The sequence below is a fragment of the Triticum aestivum genome, chromosome 1A, assembly GCF_018294505.1.
Source record: "Triticum aestivum cultivar Chinese Spring chromosome 1A, IWGSC CS RefSeq v2.1, whole genome shotgun sequence".
In the NCBI taxonomy this organism is placed as follows: domain Eukaryota; kingdom Viridiplantae; phylum Streptophyta; class Magnoliopsida; order Poales; family Poaceae; genus Triticum; species Triticum aestivum.
In genome coordinates this window covers 574,195,169-574,211,106 of record NC_057794.1, presented here as the reverse complement: position 1 = coordinate 574,211,106, position 15,938 = coordinate 574,195,169, and the positions used below count along the sequence as shown (strand labels likewise).

Below are 15,938 nucleotides of genomic sequence, written 5' to 3'. Positions count from 1 at the left end.
TGTACTTCCCCCGGTCCTTTTTAATTCGCATATAAGATTTGACCAAAGTCAAGCCTCATAAAATTTGACCAGCTTTGTAAAAAAAAGTGTCAACATTCACAATCTGAAATCAATACCACTAGATGTGTCATGACTTAAAATTTTATATTATATAACTTTAGCATGGCAGATATTGATATTTTTTCATATAAATACAGTCAAACTTTGTGAAGTTTAACTTTAGAGAATTCTAATATGCAGAGTAAAAAGGACCGAAGGGAGCACATTGAAAGATCGTCGATGCCGCCTAGAGGGGGCGGGGGTGAATAGGCGTTTTAAAATAATTATGGTTTAGGCTTTAACAAATGCGGAATAAGCCTAGCGGTTAATTTGTCAAGCACAAAACCTAAAACAACTAGGATCACCTATGTGCACCAACAACTTATGCTAAGCAAGATAAACAACTATGTGATAGCAAGATATATGACAAGAAACAATATGGCTATCATAAAGTAAAGTGCATAAGTAAAGGGGCTCGGGTAAGAGATAACCGAGGCACGCGGAGACGGCGATGTACCCTGAAGTTCACACCCTTGCGGATGCTAATCTCCGTTTGGAGCGGTGTGGAGGCACAATGCTCCCCAAGAAGCCACTAGGGCCACCGTAATCTCCTCACGCCCTCGCACAATGCAAGATGCCGTGATTCCACTAAGGGACCCTTGAGGGCGGTCACCGAACCCGTACAAATGGCAACCCTTGGGGGCGGTCACTGAACCCGTACACTTTGGCAACCCTTGGGGGCGGTCACCGGTACCCGTCAAATTGCTCGGGGCGATCTCCACAACCTAATTGGAGACTCCGATGCTTGCCCGAAGCTTTTCACCACAATGATTGAGCTCCGAACAACACCAACCGTCTAGGGCGCCAAGGCACCCAAGAGGAACAAGCTCTAGGGTGCCCAAACACCCAAGAGTAATAAGCTTCTCAACCTTCACTTCCACGTATCACCGTGGAGAACTCAAATCGATGCATCAAATGCAATGGCAAGGGCACACTGAGTGCCCAAGTCCTTCTCTCTCAAATCCCACTGAAGCAACTAATGCTAGGGAAAATGAGAGGAAGAACAAGAAGGAGAACACCAAGAACTCCAAGATCTAGATCCAAGGGGTTCCCCTCACATAGAGGAGAAAGTGATTGGTGGAAATGTGGATTTAGATCTCCTCTCTCTTTTCCCTCAAAAACTAGCAAGAATCCATGGAGGGATTGAGAGTTAGCAAGCTCGAAGAAGGTCAACAATGGGGGAAGAACACGAGCTCAAAGGATAAGGTTCATTGGGGAAGAAGACCCCCTTTTATAGGAGGGGGAAAATCCAACCGTTATGTGCTCAGCCCGCACACGAATGGTACTACCGCTTCACGAGCGGTACTACCGCTTAGGTGGAAGAAACAGGGAAAAGGAGCAACAAAACATGAACCTTGGGGCGGTAGTACCGCAGGAGACAGCGGTACTACCGCTGGGTTAAGCGGTACTACCGCTCCCTTCGGCGGTACTGCCGCGCAGAACGAAGGGTAAAGGGAAAGAGGAACCGGGCGGTACTACCGCGGCGGAAGGGCGGTACTGCCGCTAAGGAGCGGTACTGCTGCAGCGAGGTACCGCACAATCCGACACAAAAAAAGACCCCTCGAATCGACGCGGTAGGGACCTGGTAAGCCAGCGGTAGTACTGCTGCGGAGTCACCGTCGGTACTACCGCTGCGGAGCGGTACTGCCGCTTGTGACCCCTCAGCGGTACTACCGCTGGGTACCACGGTACTACCGCTGGGACCCTGACAAAAACCACACTCAAGAAAACAAGAACTACCGTAACTTCTGCATATGAGCTCCGAATTGAGCAAACTCAAGCTTGTTGGAAACAAGACGACGAGTAGCATCAAAACAGCGACAAACAAAAAGAGGAGTGAAACCTCCAACCGAGAAGAATCGGCAAAACCTCCAACATCGAAAACATCATAGAAGATGCATGCGAACTCCGTTTTCGATGAACTCAAGCTTGTCATCAAGATGACCATAAGCTCTAAGACTCACAAAGAGAACCAAACAAGAACCAGGAAAGATGATGCAAGGATGCAATGGTTTGAGCTCTCTACTAACGATACGATCAAGCTACCAACTTGAGAGCCCCCCTTGATAGTACGGCAAACGATCCTATAACCCAGTCTCCAAACTACCACCATGAGACCAGTAAAATAGAAAACCTATCAAGAGCAAACCTTTGCTTTACACATGGTCCACTTGAACTAGATGATGACGATCTTGACTCCCTCAAATTGGACCACCTTACTTTATTGCGTTGGCACGATGAAGACTAGATGATTGCTCCCCCATAGACCACTATGGGCGAGCCACTCTTCGGCACATCTTCACAAGTCCATTGTCACCACAATGGCCGGCAAGCTTCAAGCACTTGATCTCTTCGCGATGATCCACTTGAACTTGCACACGACAATCTTGATGACGATCACCACATGATGTCATCCTCTCCATGGGTTGAGTGATATCTTCCTCTTGACACAAGCCCATGAACACGTACCTAACCCCATGTAGAACTCTCACATAGACCATGGGTTAGTACACAAAGCGCAATGGACAATGCTTACCAAACCATGGGATCACTTGATCCCTCTTGGTACATCTTCTACGCTTTGTGAGTTGATCAACTTGATTCACTCTTGACTTAGTCTTGATCAACCTTAAATCTTTCCAACTCTCCTCGTTTGGATAATGTCTTGAAAGTAAACATGAATGATCACACAATCTTCTTCTTCAAGACATGCTTTCAATAAGCTCAACTCTCAAATGACCAATCTTTGAATAATTCCTTGAATAACACCTTGGTCGACACAAACTCTCCTTGAAACCAACACATGTACTCCAAGAAAAGCCTATGGACAAAACCTTCAAATATAACTCAAGGCAACCATTAGTCCATAGAGATTGTCATCAATTACCAAAACCAAACATGGGGGCACCGCATGTTCTTTCAATCTCCCCCATTTTGGTAATTGATGACAATCACTTTCAAGAGAGTTTAATACAAGGAATTATGCATCACCATGCAATGCAACAACCAATAATGCATGCGTATGAGATGCAAATGCTTAGGAACAAAACCAAAGCAAGGAGAAAACTCTAAAGTCTTCTCCACAAAACTCTCTGAAAACTCCACAAAACTCTCTGAAACTTCTCCCCCATTGGCATCGATTGCCAAAATGGGCGAAAAGCTTAGAAGGCCAATATAGATTGAGTTCCTCCATAAGTTGTGTATTTCTCAACAAGAGACTGGAATGCAATACACATATCCAACGGTAAATACTTGGAGGAAGACAAACTATATTGAGGCCCAAAGATTGCAAAAGAAAGATATGCCACAAAGACATAACAAAGAGAGACACAAGCAATCAAGCAATCGAAAGGTACCAATTGAAGCAAGCAATCAAAAGATACCAATTGAACCAACTAGACCAAAGATCCTACGTGCCACAAGAATAACAGAGTGTTCTAGAGAAACTAGAGAAGCTCCCCATGATTTGTGCACGCATAAGAAGATTTGTATTTGGATACAAAGTGCACAAAATAGGATCATAGCTCCCCCAAAATCAATAGAAACTAACAACAAGTGCAAGTGAGCATATAGGAAACTAAGCCTAGTACTTGCGACTAACACATGGTTGAGCAACAAGTGAAAGAGGCAACTTAAGAATGGGCTCAACCAAAATGATGTGTGAGAGTGAAGGCAATGCACTTGAGAAGACTAATGTATGGATGAGCATTAAGCATCAATAAAGTCTTGAAAGAATGAGGCACACGGTGCAAGGCCTATCATCTCAAAAGAAAATCTTCACCTTCATCTAAAAAAAGTAAAAAGGAAAAAATATCACCGCAGCCAACTAGCGAGTGCCACTTTGCACAACCCTCCATTTAAAAAATACCAGAGCTCCTCACCTCCATCTAAAAAGAAAAAATACATTTTAAAAAATAATCCACATCTTCATCTAAAAAAATTCAAAAGTTTCTCACCGTGCCCAACCAGTTTGCGCCACGTGGCATAGCTGGTTGGTCGCCCTTCACGCGTAGCTTAATGAGTTTAATTACTCCCTCCGTTTCTTTTTAGTCTGCATATAAGATTTGGTCAAAATCAAGCGTTGTAAAGTTTGACCAACTTTTTAGTAAAAAAATATCGACATCACAATACTAAAGTTATATATTATGAAAATTAATTTCATCATGCATCTCATAATATTGATTTCATAGTATGAATATTGATATCTTCTTCTACAAAGCTAGGCAAGACTAATAGGTGCCAACAAGTTGTAATTCAAAACATATCTAGTACATGCACATTCTGCTGATGCAAATCTTTTTTTTATCATCGGCTCGTAAATTAACAAACCAACCAAGAAAATTGTTCGACTATTCAGTGGAGAGGTCCAACAAATCATCAGAATCATTTGGGCCGCCTTTAGAACCACGGCTAATAAAGAAAAAAAATCGGAGAGCCCATTATCAACGGGGCCACTCCACTCCACTCGCAGTCACGCCCCATCACGATTTCACGAACCCTAGCGCCAGCTGGAGAGGAGGTCATGCCGCCAGGAGGAGAAGGAGGGGGCGAGCACGGCTGCACGGTGCAGAGCCACCCGCCGGTCACCGTCCGTCGCGACGAAGACGCTCTGCCCCATTCTACGCCGCCGCTCCCCGCCATTGTCCCGGTGGCTTCCGAGGTTTGCTCCATGCTTCTGCAATGTTCTTTCTCTTTTAGAACAAGATCCTCGACTGGCCCCGTCAATTGTCATCGATCCAAGAAAGGGGATCGGGAGCCTAAATGAGCCGTCCTCTCCATCATTTACAGGATGTAAAGAAGAAGCAGGTGCAGAAGCTGGAGCAAGAGCAGCAGATCGTGCCGAGCCTCCCCGAGGGCGCCCTCGTCGAGATCCTTTCGCGTGTGCCCTACAGGTCGCTCTGCCGCTTCAAGTGCGTGTCCAAGCCGTGCCTCGCCCTCTGCTCCGCCCCGAACATCCGCAAGAGGTCGCCACAGACCCTCTCCGGCTTCTTCTACAAGAACGCCCGTGTCCTCAATTTCCGCAATTTGAATGGGAGAGGTCCGCCACTTGTCGACCCCTCTCTCCCTTTCTTGCGCCAAAGGTACCGCCACATTTCTGTCCAACACGTCTGCGGCGGCCTTCTCCTGTGCAGCTGCTCGGATAATCTGCAAGACGAATCCTATTATGTTGTCTGCAATCCTGCTACCCAAGAGTGGACTGTGCTGCCTCCTGTCGGATTTCCAGGTCCCGATCCCATCCCTTTCCTAGGTTTCGACCCTGCTATTCCATCCCGCTTTGTGGTGTTTGCTCCCGAGAGCTAGATGGTTGGTATGAACGATTCCGGAAAAGTGTCAATCTACTCGACAGAAACTGGAGGGTGGACTCATGTGCAAAGTAAGTGGACAAGAGATCCTCTCGTGAATCATGGTATATACACACAGGTCTTCCTGAATGGCACTATCCATCTGCCTACCCTTGATAAGAGAATAGCCATAGTCGACGTGGAGGGGAAAGTTTGGAGGGAGATTCAAATGCCAAACACCTGTGATGTTGGGCACTCTCAAGGACGAATCTGTGATGTTGGGCAGTCTCAAGGACGCTTGTATTTTTTTGACCCGGGCCATAACCCCTTTCCATTAATTGCATAACGGAAATACAAAGTTTAAAGTTCAACGAACACAGACCCAGCATAAACGACTACAGTATAAGGAAGTAAGAAAGGGGTAAGGCTATATCAAAGCATCACTGGGAAACCCACTATGAGCACTCGTCATCGAGTAGCCCATCACGGGGCGAAAACCCAGTGACACCTAGCATCACGCAAACCACTAGACCTAACCAGATCAAGGCAAACTCCAACAGGAATCATAACAGTACTACAACGCCCTGCTCGTAGGCAAAACACAAGAGAGCAAAAGACACTCGTGCAGGAGTGCGATCCACCAAACGGGTAAACACAGTCTCGAAGCTTTTTTTGCCTTGGTGGAGTAGAATCAGTTCTTCGTCGATGGAGGTGCACAAATCCTCATCATCGTCGAGGCATTCGATCTCAGCATCTTGGCTCCGCGCTCCATGGACTCTCGATCCTCACCAGCCATCAAACCTGCCCAGTATGTCAAAAAACCACAAGCAGCATAAACCACATTTAAAGGACTTTTAAGAGATTTATGTTCAAAGGTAGCCTGATTGCGACTGATCCAAACTGCCAGCAAATAGCTGCCAAACCAAACGTATAAAACTTGGCCCCATCGGGAAGGAAAATGTAACACCATGAGAAAAACTTCCAAAGATTGTTCGGACACAACGATGTGCCAAACACACACCCAACCGTCCTCCAAGCCACCCGAGCAACAGGACAAGTAAAAAAAGATGCTGTGAGGTTTCCACCTCATTGCAGAATGAGCATTTGGGATTTCCTGCCCATTTTCTCTTTTTCATGACTTCTCGAGTCAAAACCGCATCTTGGAACAATTGCCAGAGAAAGATTTGAATCTTAAGAGGGATTTTTGCTTTCCATATCCATCTGAAATCACACCCCGCCAGGGTTCTTTCCAAATAGGTATAGACCGATTTGGTCGAGAATTTACCTTTCTTTTTTCCCAATCTCCAGGTAATATAGTCCGTCTCATCGGACAATTGCCAAGAGTTCACCACCTTAACTAGATCATTCCACTGATCCACAAGAGGTGGATGCAGGTTCCTTCTAAAAAGATCACCCCCTCAAACTTTTTGAATTCAACAACAGTAATCTCCTGATAATTACAGATACTGAACAAGATCGGAAATTTAACACGCAAGGCAGCAGCACCCCTAATGGGGTCATTCCAGACTCTGGCTATATTCCCAGAGTTTAAAATCACCTCTCTACCTGCCAAATAAATTTCCTTTACTTTCATAATAGCTTTCCAAACGGGGGAATCCCCAAATTTACTCTTCACCGAGGGAACCGTGTCATTTCTGAAGTATTTAGCACGGATAATCTCCTGCCAAAGGCCTTGTTGGGTTTCCAGCTTCCACCACCATTTGGTGAGGAGACTGATGTTTTGTCTGTATAAGTCTTTAACCCCCAAACTGTTGGGGAACGTAGCAGAAATTCAAAATTTTTCTATGTGTCACTAAGATCTATCTATGGAGAAACCAGCAACGAGGGGAAGGAGAGTGCATCTACATACCCTTGTAGATCGCTAAGCGGAAGCGTTCAAGAGAACGGGGTTGATGGAGTCGTACTCGTCGTGATCCAAATCACCGGAGATCCTAGTGCCGAACGGATGGCACCTCCGCGTTCAACACACGTACAGCCCGATGACGTCTCCCATGCCTTGATCCAGCAAGGAGAGAGGGAGAGGTTGAGGAAGACTCCATCCAGCAGTAGCACAATAGCGTGGTGGTGGTGGAGGAGCGTGGTACTCCAGCAGGGCTTCGCCAAGCACCACGAGATATGAGGAGAAAGAGAGGTAGGGCTGCGCCAGGGAGAGGTCAGAAACTCATGTGTGTCAGTTGCTTGTGGAAGTTGTGTCCAATTCACACATATGTCTCTTTAAAAGTTTCATATGATCATGTTAAAAGAGAATAACTATATATCTTGAATAAATTGGCAGTTGTCTTCAGAATAAGAAAAAAATGGTAACAGAAACCTTTAACCAAGTTGTAGCTCATAATCATCCAGCTCGTTAGACCATCTAGTTGACTCTTTAATCCATTTTAAAACTTCCTCGGGGTTACTATTCCACTGCAAAATGTTCAAACTGAATACAACAAGTTCAATCCAGGAAAGCACAAATGATAAAACTGACATGTACCTTGATAAAGTCAAGTTGCAGAAGGCCTTTGCCGTGTGCATAATATCTTCGAACACCATCCAATGTTTTTAGAAGTATATCTTTGTCCTGTAAAAATGATATTTGAAAGATGAGACAATTGGAACACAACGCAGATTCTTAGAACATCACAGATTCATATTTATAATCTAATCTCTCCACGAGCAAAAAAGGTGAGAGATGCAAAGTTAATTCCACAAGAAATTAAAAACTGAATGTACCAAAACATCTGAATGATACAGAACTGAAACACTAATCACCTGCAAAAGAAATGGTTCATCACAATAAAAGGATGGGCGGGCGGCTGCTCATGCTCGCGGCGGCGGAGAAGAGGACCGGCTGGCAGCGGCGGCGGCAGAGGACCGGCGGGCGGCGGGAGGAAGGCAAGGATGGGCGGGAGGCGGGAGAGGATGGGCGGGCGGCGAAGAAGAGGACCGGCTGGCAGCGGCGGCGGCAGAGGACTGGCGGGTTGCGGGAGGAAGGCGAGGATGGGCGGGAGGCGGGAGAGGATGGGCGGGCGGCGGAGAAGAGGACCGGCTGGCAGCGGCGGCGGCAGAGGACCGGCGGGCGGCGGGAGGAAGGCGAGGATGGGCGGGAGGCGGGAGAGGATGGGCGGGCGGTTGCTCACGCTCGCGGCGGCTCCGGCTCTCCCGCGGCGAAGGGCACGATGGACGGTGACCTGCGGCGGCTCCCGGAGCGAAGGGCGGCTCCCGCGGCGGGCGGCGGCTCCAAGTCCCTCTTCTTTTTTTACAAGGCCTTCCAATCTTCTAGTGTGCCCCCATCTTCGATCCAAGAAAGGAAAGGAATCGGGAACCTGAACGAACCATTTGTATCATTGACAGGAGAAGAAGCAGAAGCTGGAGCAAGAGCAGCAGATCGTGCCGAGCCTCCCCGAGGGCGCCCTTGTCGAGATCCTTTCGCGAGTGCCCTACAGGTCTCTCTGCCGCTTCAAGTGTGTGTCCAAGCCGTGGCTCGCCCTCTGCATCGCCCGTGACATCCTCAAGAGGTCGCCACAGACCCTCTCCGGCTTCTTCTACAAGAACGCCGGTGTCCTCAAATTCCGCAATTTGTCCGGGAGAGGTCTGCCTCTGGTCGACCCTTCTCTCCCTTTCTTGCGGCAGAGGTACGAAAACGTTCATGTCGAACAATTGTGCCAAGGTCTTCTCCTTTGCAGCTGCTGGAATTCGTGTTCCGTGTGTGAAAATGATTATGTTGTGTGCAATCCCGCGACTCAAGAGTGGACTGTGCTGCCTCCTGTAGTATTTCCGGCTCAAGAGTGCAGCCACCCGTGGAAGAAGGGCATACTCTTGAAAATCAAGCAAGATTTGAGAGAATAGTTTTAGGGATTGGAAGAACCATGGAGAGGATTTGGGGAAATTTCTGGACCATTCTCCTCGGTCCCTCTCTCTGTATACATCTATAGTATGTGTACATTTTACATTTTAGTCCCTAAGGAACTAGGTAAATATAGTCATACACCAACACTCCCCCTCAAGATGGGGCAAATATATCATACAAACCGATCTTGCTACAAAACATGGAGAATGTTTTTTCGGGGAGTCCTTTTGTAAGGACATCTGCTACCTGACTAGCTGAGGTTACATACGGTAGGCAAACTATCCCTCTATCAAGCTTCTCCTTAATAAAATGACGATCAATTTCTATGTGCTTGGTTCGATCATGCTGAACAGGGTTATTTGCAATGTCAATGGCAGCTTTGTTGTCACAGTACAACATCAGAGGCTTGCACCTGTACAGCCGCAGCTCTGCTAGGAGGATATGTATCCATAGTAACTCACATATGCCGTGAGCCATAGATCTAAACTCAGCCTCTGCAGTAGATCGAGCCACTACACCTTGCTTTTTACTTCGCCAAGAAACTAGGTTTCCTCCTACAAATGCATAATAACCAGATGTTGAGCGTCGGTCATCTAGGGAACCAGCCCAATCAGCGTCAGTATAGCACTCAACTTGTAAGTCTCCTTGTCTGGTATATAAAAGGCCTCTTCCTGGGCACCCTTTAAGATACCTTAGGATCCTGTTTACAGCTTCCATATGAGCTGATTTTGGGTCATGCATATACTGGCTAACTACACTCATAGCAAAAGCAATATCTGGACGAGTATGAGATAAATATATTAACCTTCCAACAAGTCTCTGATAGCGCTCTTGATCCACGGGTGTACCTGCATCACTACTTAAACGATGATTTTGCTCAATAGGTGTAGCTGCAGGTCGACAACCAAGCATACCTGTTTCCTTGAGCAAATCCAAGATATATTTCCGTTGTGAGAGAAAAATGCCCTTTGACCCCCGTGAGACCTCTATACCAAGAAAATATCTCAGTTTTCCCAAGTCCTTCACTTCAAATTCCTGTGCAAGATGATGTTTCAGATTTGCAACTTCAGTGGAATCATCTCCGGTAATCACAATGTCATCGACATACACTATCAGTATTGCAACCTTGCTATTACTATGCTTGTAGAATAGTGTATGGTCAGCATTGCTTTGAACATAGCCCCTTTTTAGCATGGATTGTCTGAACCGGTCAAACCAAGCTCGTGGTGACTGCTTTAAACCGTATAGAGAATGATGTAGGCGCAACACCTTTCCACCGGTTTGACTGGACTCAAACCCAGGAGGTATATGCATGTATACTTCTTCTTGGAGATCACCATGAAGGAAAGCATTCTTCACATCCATCTGGTAAATATCCCAATCAAGGTTTACAGCACATGACATAAGTGTCCTTACTGAATTCATCTTTGCCACCGGTGCAAAGGTCTCTTCATAGTCGATTCCATATGTTTGTGTGTAGCCCTTCGCCACAAGACGGGCTTTGTACCTCTCCACCTTTCCCTCGGGGGTCTGCTTAATAGTGAAAACCCACTTACAACCTACAGGTTGCTTACCTGGTGGTAGATCCACGAGCTCCCAAGTCTCATTCTTCTCCAAGGCTTTCATCTCATCAAACATTGCTTCCTTCCATTTTGGATCCTCTATAGCTATTTTCCAATTAGATGGTATGGACACAGAGTCTAAAGAGGCAATAAAGCTTTTGAAGGGTGGATTACAATATTCATAGGAAATTAAATTGGCAATATCATGTTGATAATCTTTGAGGTGTCCTGGAATGTTTCGATTTCTAGTAGGTTTTCGCAAAGCAATCGGTAGATTATTTTCAGGAGCAAGGGTAGATAATTGATTCTCACTCTGCCCCGCGGTGCTAATAGGAGTGGCGGAACTACATGGGTTAGTGTTAGTACATGGGTCCTCATGCATGTGAAGCTCACCGTCTTGTGAAGGAAATGAAGAATTTTCTATTGCATTTTCTGTGTCTCCATGACCAGAACCATTATTGCACCCATCATTATTTGTCTCCTCCCCCTGATTTTCAGCATTATCTAGAATGGGTAAACCACTCGAAGTGGAAACAAGAATGGGGCTTAATGGAGAGTCTATATTACTACTCTCCCCTTCTTGTTGCACTTCACGTGGGGATAATGCAATGTCAGTGTCACTTGTTGAGCCATAATATGGTTCATGCTCACGGAACGTCACATCCATGCTCACAAAAAACCGGCGCTCTGAAGGGCACCAACATCTATAACCCTTTTGAGAGGAGGAATAACCCATGAAAACACATTTGAGAGCACGGGGATCTAATTTTCCAACAGAGTTCCTATAATCATGCACAAAGCACACACACCCAAAGACCTTTGGAGGAACTACAAAGTCATTAGAATTCAAGAGACACTCAGCGGGAGTCTTGTGACCAAGAACCCGAAGAGGCATATGGTTTATCAAATATGCCACGGTTTTTATTGCTTCCCCCCAAAGAAATTTAGGCACATTCATTGTAAACATAAGTGAGCGTGCAACCTCAAGCAAATGTCTATTTTTACGCTCTTCAACACCATTTTGTTCCGGAGTATCAACACAGGTAGTTTGATGTTCAATGCCATTTGAGGCAAGGAACTGTCCAAACTCGTTGTTGATATATTCAGTACCATTGTCTGAACGCAAGGTTTTAATAGTTGCCCCATGTTGATTTTTAATGAGAGCACATAAATCCTTAAAAACCAAGAACACATCACTCTTATGCTTCAAGAGATAAAGCCAAGTGTAACGACTAAAGCAATCAATAAAAGTCACAAACCATCGGTGCCCAGAAATGGAACGAACCTCACAGGGTCCCCAAACATCCGAGTGAATCATTTCAAATGGTTTGGCACTTCTTAAACCTATACTAGGATAGGAACCCCTTGTATGTTTAGCTAACTCACAAGCATCACATACAAGGAGCTCCTTGGGACACAACTTGAAAAGAGAGGGGTAAATACGTAATAATGCAGCAAAAGATAGATGGCCAAGCCTGCGATGATGGAGTAGCAGTTCTTGGCTAGGAGACAAGCATGATGCAAAAGCAACTTCATCACTTCCTTCATCAAGATAGTAGAGTCCATCATGCACGGTCCCAGTCCCCAACAGTCTCCCTGTCGCTAGCTCCTGAAAAGCACAACAGGTAGGATCAAACCAACCTCTACAGTTAAGGGATTTAGTAATAGAGCTAACAGATAAGAGGTTGATTGGAAATTTAGGAACATGTAGGATCGGGGATAAGGACAATGTCTTAGTGCACCTAACGGATCCATGTCCTACAATAGGTGCCATGGATCCATCAGCTACACGTACGTTGTCCTTACCTGAACAAGGTGTGTAAGAAGTGAACAAATTTGAGGCTCCTGTCATGTGGTTAGTAGCTCCTGTATCAATAACCCAAGGGTTTGATTGTGTTGTATAAGTGTGGGTCTGGTGAGGTTTCATACCTTGGTGTGAATTGATATAGAAACTAGATTCAGCTTTAGAGGAATCTTGGGAAGTAGACGAGCCTTCTGAGAGTCTAAGCTTGGAAGTAAAATCCTCAAGAGCTCGCACATCGACCACTGGTAGCTCCCCCTTGGATGTAGTGAGGTCAGCTTGTTTTTTGTTTGCTCCATGAACTCCCCCTGGCCGAGACTTTCCTTTTTCCCACCAAGTTGGAAAGCCATGCAGCTCAAAGCATGCATCCTTTATGTGTCCAGTCCTTTTACAATGGTTGCAGAAAAGTTTGTTTTTATCTGATTTGCCAACAAACTTTGGGGCACGTCGAGCTTGCATGGATAAGGCTGCACGAGCATCTGTATACTTTAGGCCATTCTCAGGCTGAGCCAACCGAGTCTCCTCCTCTATCACACTTGAGATAACATCATCAAGACTAAGCCACTCAGTTTTTGAGAATATAAGTTGGCGTCGAAGGTCAAATTCCTCATTTAAGCTATCAAGAAAGAGCTTGCTCACAAATGGCTCAAACCAGGTATGATGAATAGCCAAGTCTTGTTTGTCAACGGGCTCAAAGGGATGATAATAATGCAGTTCTCTGTACAGTCTTTTGGTCTCACCAGCATACTCTGTCACAGACTTTGCACCTTGCTTCAGGTTTGTCAATTCATGCATAATACGATTACCTTGCATTTTATTGGATCTCCCTACAAACTGCTTCTCCAAAGCTGCCCATACTTCAGATACAGTAGTCATAGTCTCAACTTGTTCTCGAATTGGTGGTTCCATGCTTCCTAATAACCAGACCAACGCTCTGTCATTAACCTGTTTTGCACTAGTGTCACTTAGCTGTTTTCCTTCATCAGCACTAAGCAAGTCATTATAACCATGAGAACTCAGGATTAACTGGGCATGTCGTGCCCAGCTGATGTAATTGCCCGGTCCAACCAGCTTTACTGGATTAGGCTCAAGTGCATATTTGATTCCTTCAGGAACCACTCTGAGTTGTTGCTGCTGCTCAAACATTTTGCTGAAAATTTCATATAGCTTATCCACACTAGAATCCCCTGCTTTATCCTTGCTTGGATCTGCCATAGTTCACCACGACAAAACAAACACCCAGTCACACAGGACTTGTTTTTTAGCACTCCACCAACAACACACTCGTACACAATGGCAAGTAGATGTATTAGTATGAGTTGCTCTCAGATGCACACAACGCAGCACAAGCAGAATATTTTAATCCGGCCACCAAGCAAAGATAAGCTTGACTTGACGAGCTCACAGTCAGTGAGTACTAATCGCAAGAATCCAAAGGAAATCACATGTGCTATTATCACCTTCTCATACAGATGGTCAGATGCAGAGGAGGCAGTGGCCGTATATTGGCGGATGACAGCAAGAAGCTCGCCTGCAGATTAACAAATCTGTATACCGGCGGCAGTGCGGCTAGATGCGGCAAGACATCACTAGCTTCTCGTTTTCTTATCAACTAACACAGGGGCGACTTGATGATTCAAAGCTTACCGCCTAGCCGCCGTAGTCAAGCTGGCGAATCTGGACGGCAACACAGCACCGCCAACCTCAAATCACAGAAGAAACGCAGTGGATTTCAACCTGCTCCGATGCCATCTTGAAAATCAAGCAAGATTTGAGAGAATAGTTTTAGGGATTGGAAGAACCATGGAGAGGATTTGGGGAAATTTCTGGACCATTCTCCTCGGTCCCTCTCTCTGTATACATCTATAGTATGTGTACATTTTATATTTTAGTCCCTAAGGAACTAGGTAAATATAGTCATACACCAACACATACCAATGACTTACTTAGGTTTCGAAGCCGCTGTGCCAACCCGCTTTATGGTGTTTGCAACCCCTTACAATGCTGACCACCTTCCTGGACAAATGGCGATCTACTCATCAGAAACTGGACAGTGGACTTACGTGCAGACTAAGTGGTCCTCCGTAACTCATGTGGATTGTAGTAGACGCACACATGTCTTCTTGAATGGCACCATGCATTTGGCCACCCTTTGTAACTCAATAATACCCACAGTTGACGTGGAGGGGAAAGTTTGGAAGGAGATTCAAATGCCAGTTGACTGGACGAGCTCTAATATTGTTTTGACTGGGCAATCTCAAGGGCGCTTGTATGCGTGGCAGGTGGATTATTGTGATGATAGTGAACTCGATATTTGGGTTCTTGAGGACTATGGTACTGGAAAGTGGACCCTAAAGCATACTGTTAATGTTTCAGAGCTGTTCGGAAGGCATTGTCGCAAAGATGGTGATTTTTATCAGATGTTTGCAATTCATCCAGATTGTAATGTCATTTTCCTTACCAACCAGAAGAAGAAGACAGTGTCGTATGATATGGATAATCAGAAAGTACATGTTATCTGCAATGAGTTCATGATTGGGCTACCTTATACTCCCTGTTTTGCGGAATTGCCATCAGTTGGTCACTGAGAGTCAGTGCAGCATCTGGAACTCAACAGGGCACAATACCTTTGTAAAAATTAGTGGTTGGTACAGGCCTACTTTCTAATTTCGTGGCATTGCTTAGATATACTCCAATTCCTCTGTCTACCAGTTTCGTATTCTTCTCTGCTGGTGTTCTGGTGCATGCCTTTTGTGGCTTGAACAATGTTTGTTAGCCAAGACTTTGTAAGGGTAAGGGTCTTGCATAGTTGTATGAATGCACCTAGCCATTTAATCTATTTGCTGTCATTTAGTACTAATTATTGTGGCTACTTTTTAGCTGTCGATGTGTGGTAATATAAGATATTGGAGTGCATTATGTTTGAAATCATTTGTATTTTCACCTTCTTATTCCCATTTATTTATGCAAATCAATATCTTTAGTGTACAGCTTGTTATCCATCGATGGTAGCTCTGTTTTTATGAATTTCTAAGAATTGAATCCGTTTCAAAGAAAGAAAGAAAGAATTGAAACGATTATCTGTGAATTATCTCTTCTATATTGTATCATATAAGGTAAAGAAATATGAGTTTCTTTTATGATCCTACATGTCCTTCTATTGATGGTGTCAGGAATTATGCAGCTACATGAACTTAGAAAATATATATTTCTTTTATCTTTCTTTTTGGGCTCGAGGGAAGGGACATTTCAGGGGAAGAGAACAACATGATTCACTCATTGATATATATGTTTGTAGTAAGACTAGGGCAAATATATGTACAAGTTCGCCATTTATTACT

General features: G+C 45.0%; 1 protein-coding gene across 1 annotated transcript; it reads left to right on the top strand.

Moving 5' to 3' along the window:
• The first annotated feature begins 8,514 nt into the window (after positions 1 to 8,514).
• On the top strand, positions 8,515 to 15,506 carry LOC123068945 (uncharacterized). Its single transcript, XM_044491655.1, has 2 exons — positions 8,515 to 9,197; positions 14,529 to 15,506. The coding sequence occupies exon 2, from the start codon at positions 14,535 to 14,537 to the stop codon at positions 15,183 to 15,185; it is 651 nt and encodes a 216-aa protein (XP_044347590.1). The 5' UTR covers positions 8,515 to 9,197; positions 14,529 to 14,534; the 3' UTR covers positions 15,186 to 15,506.
• Positions 15,507 to 15,938: the final 432 nt, after the last annotated feature.

Coding starts and splice junctions, on each gene's coding strand:
- LOC123068945 (XM_044491655.1), top strand. CDS start 14,535: ATGACTTACTTAGGTTTCGAAGCCGCTGTGCCAACCCGCTTTATGGTG.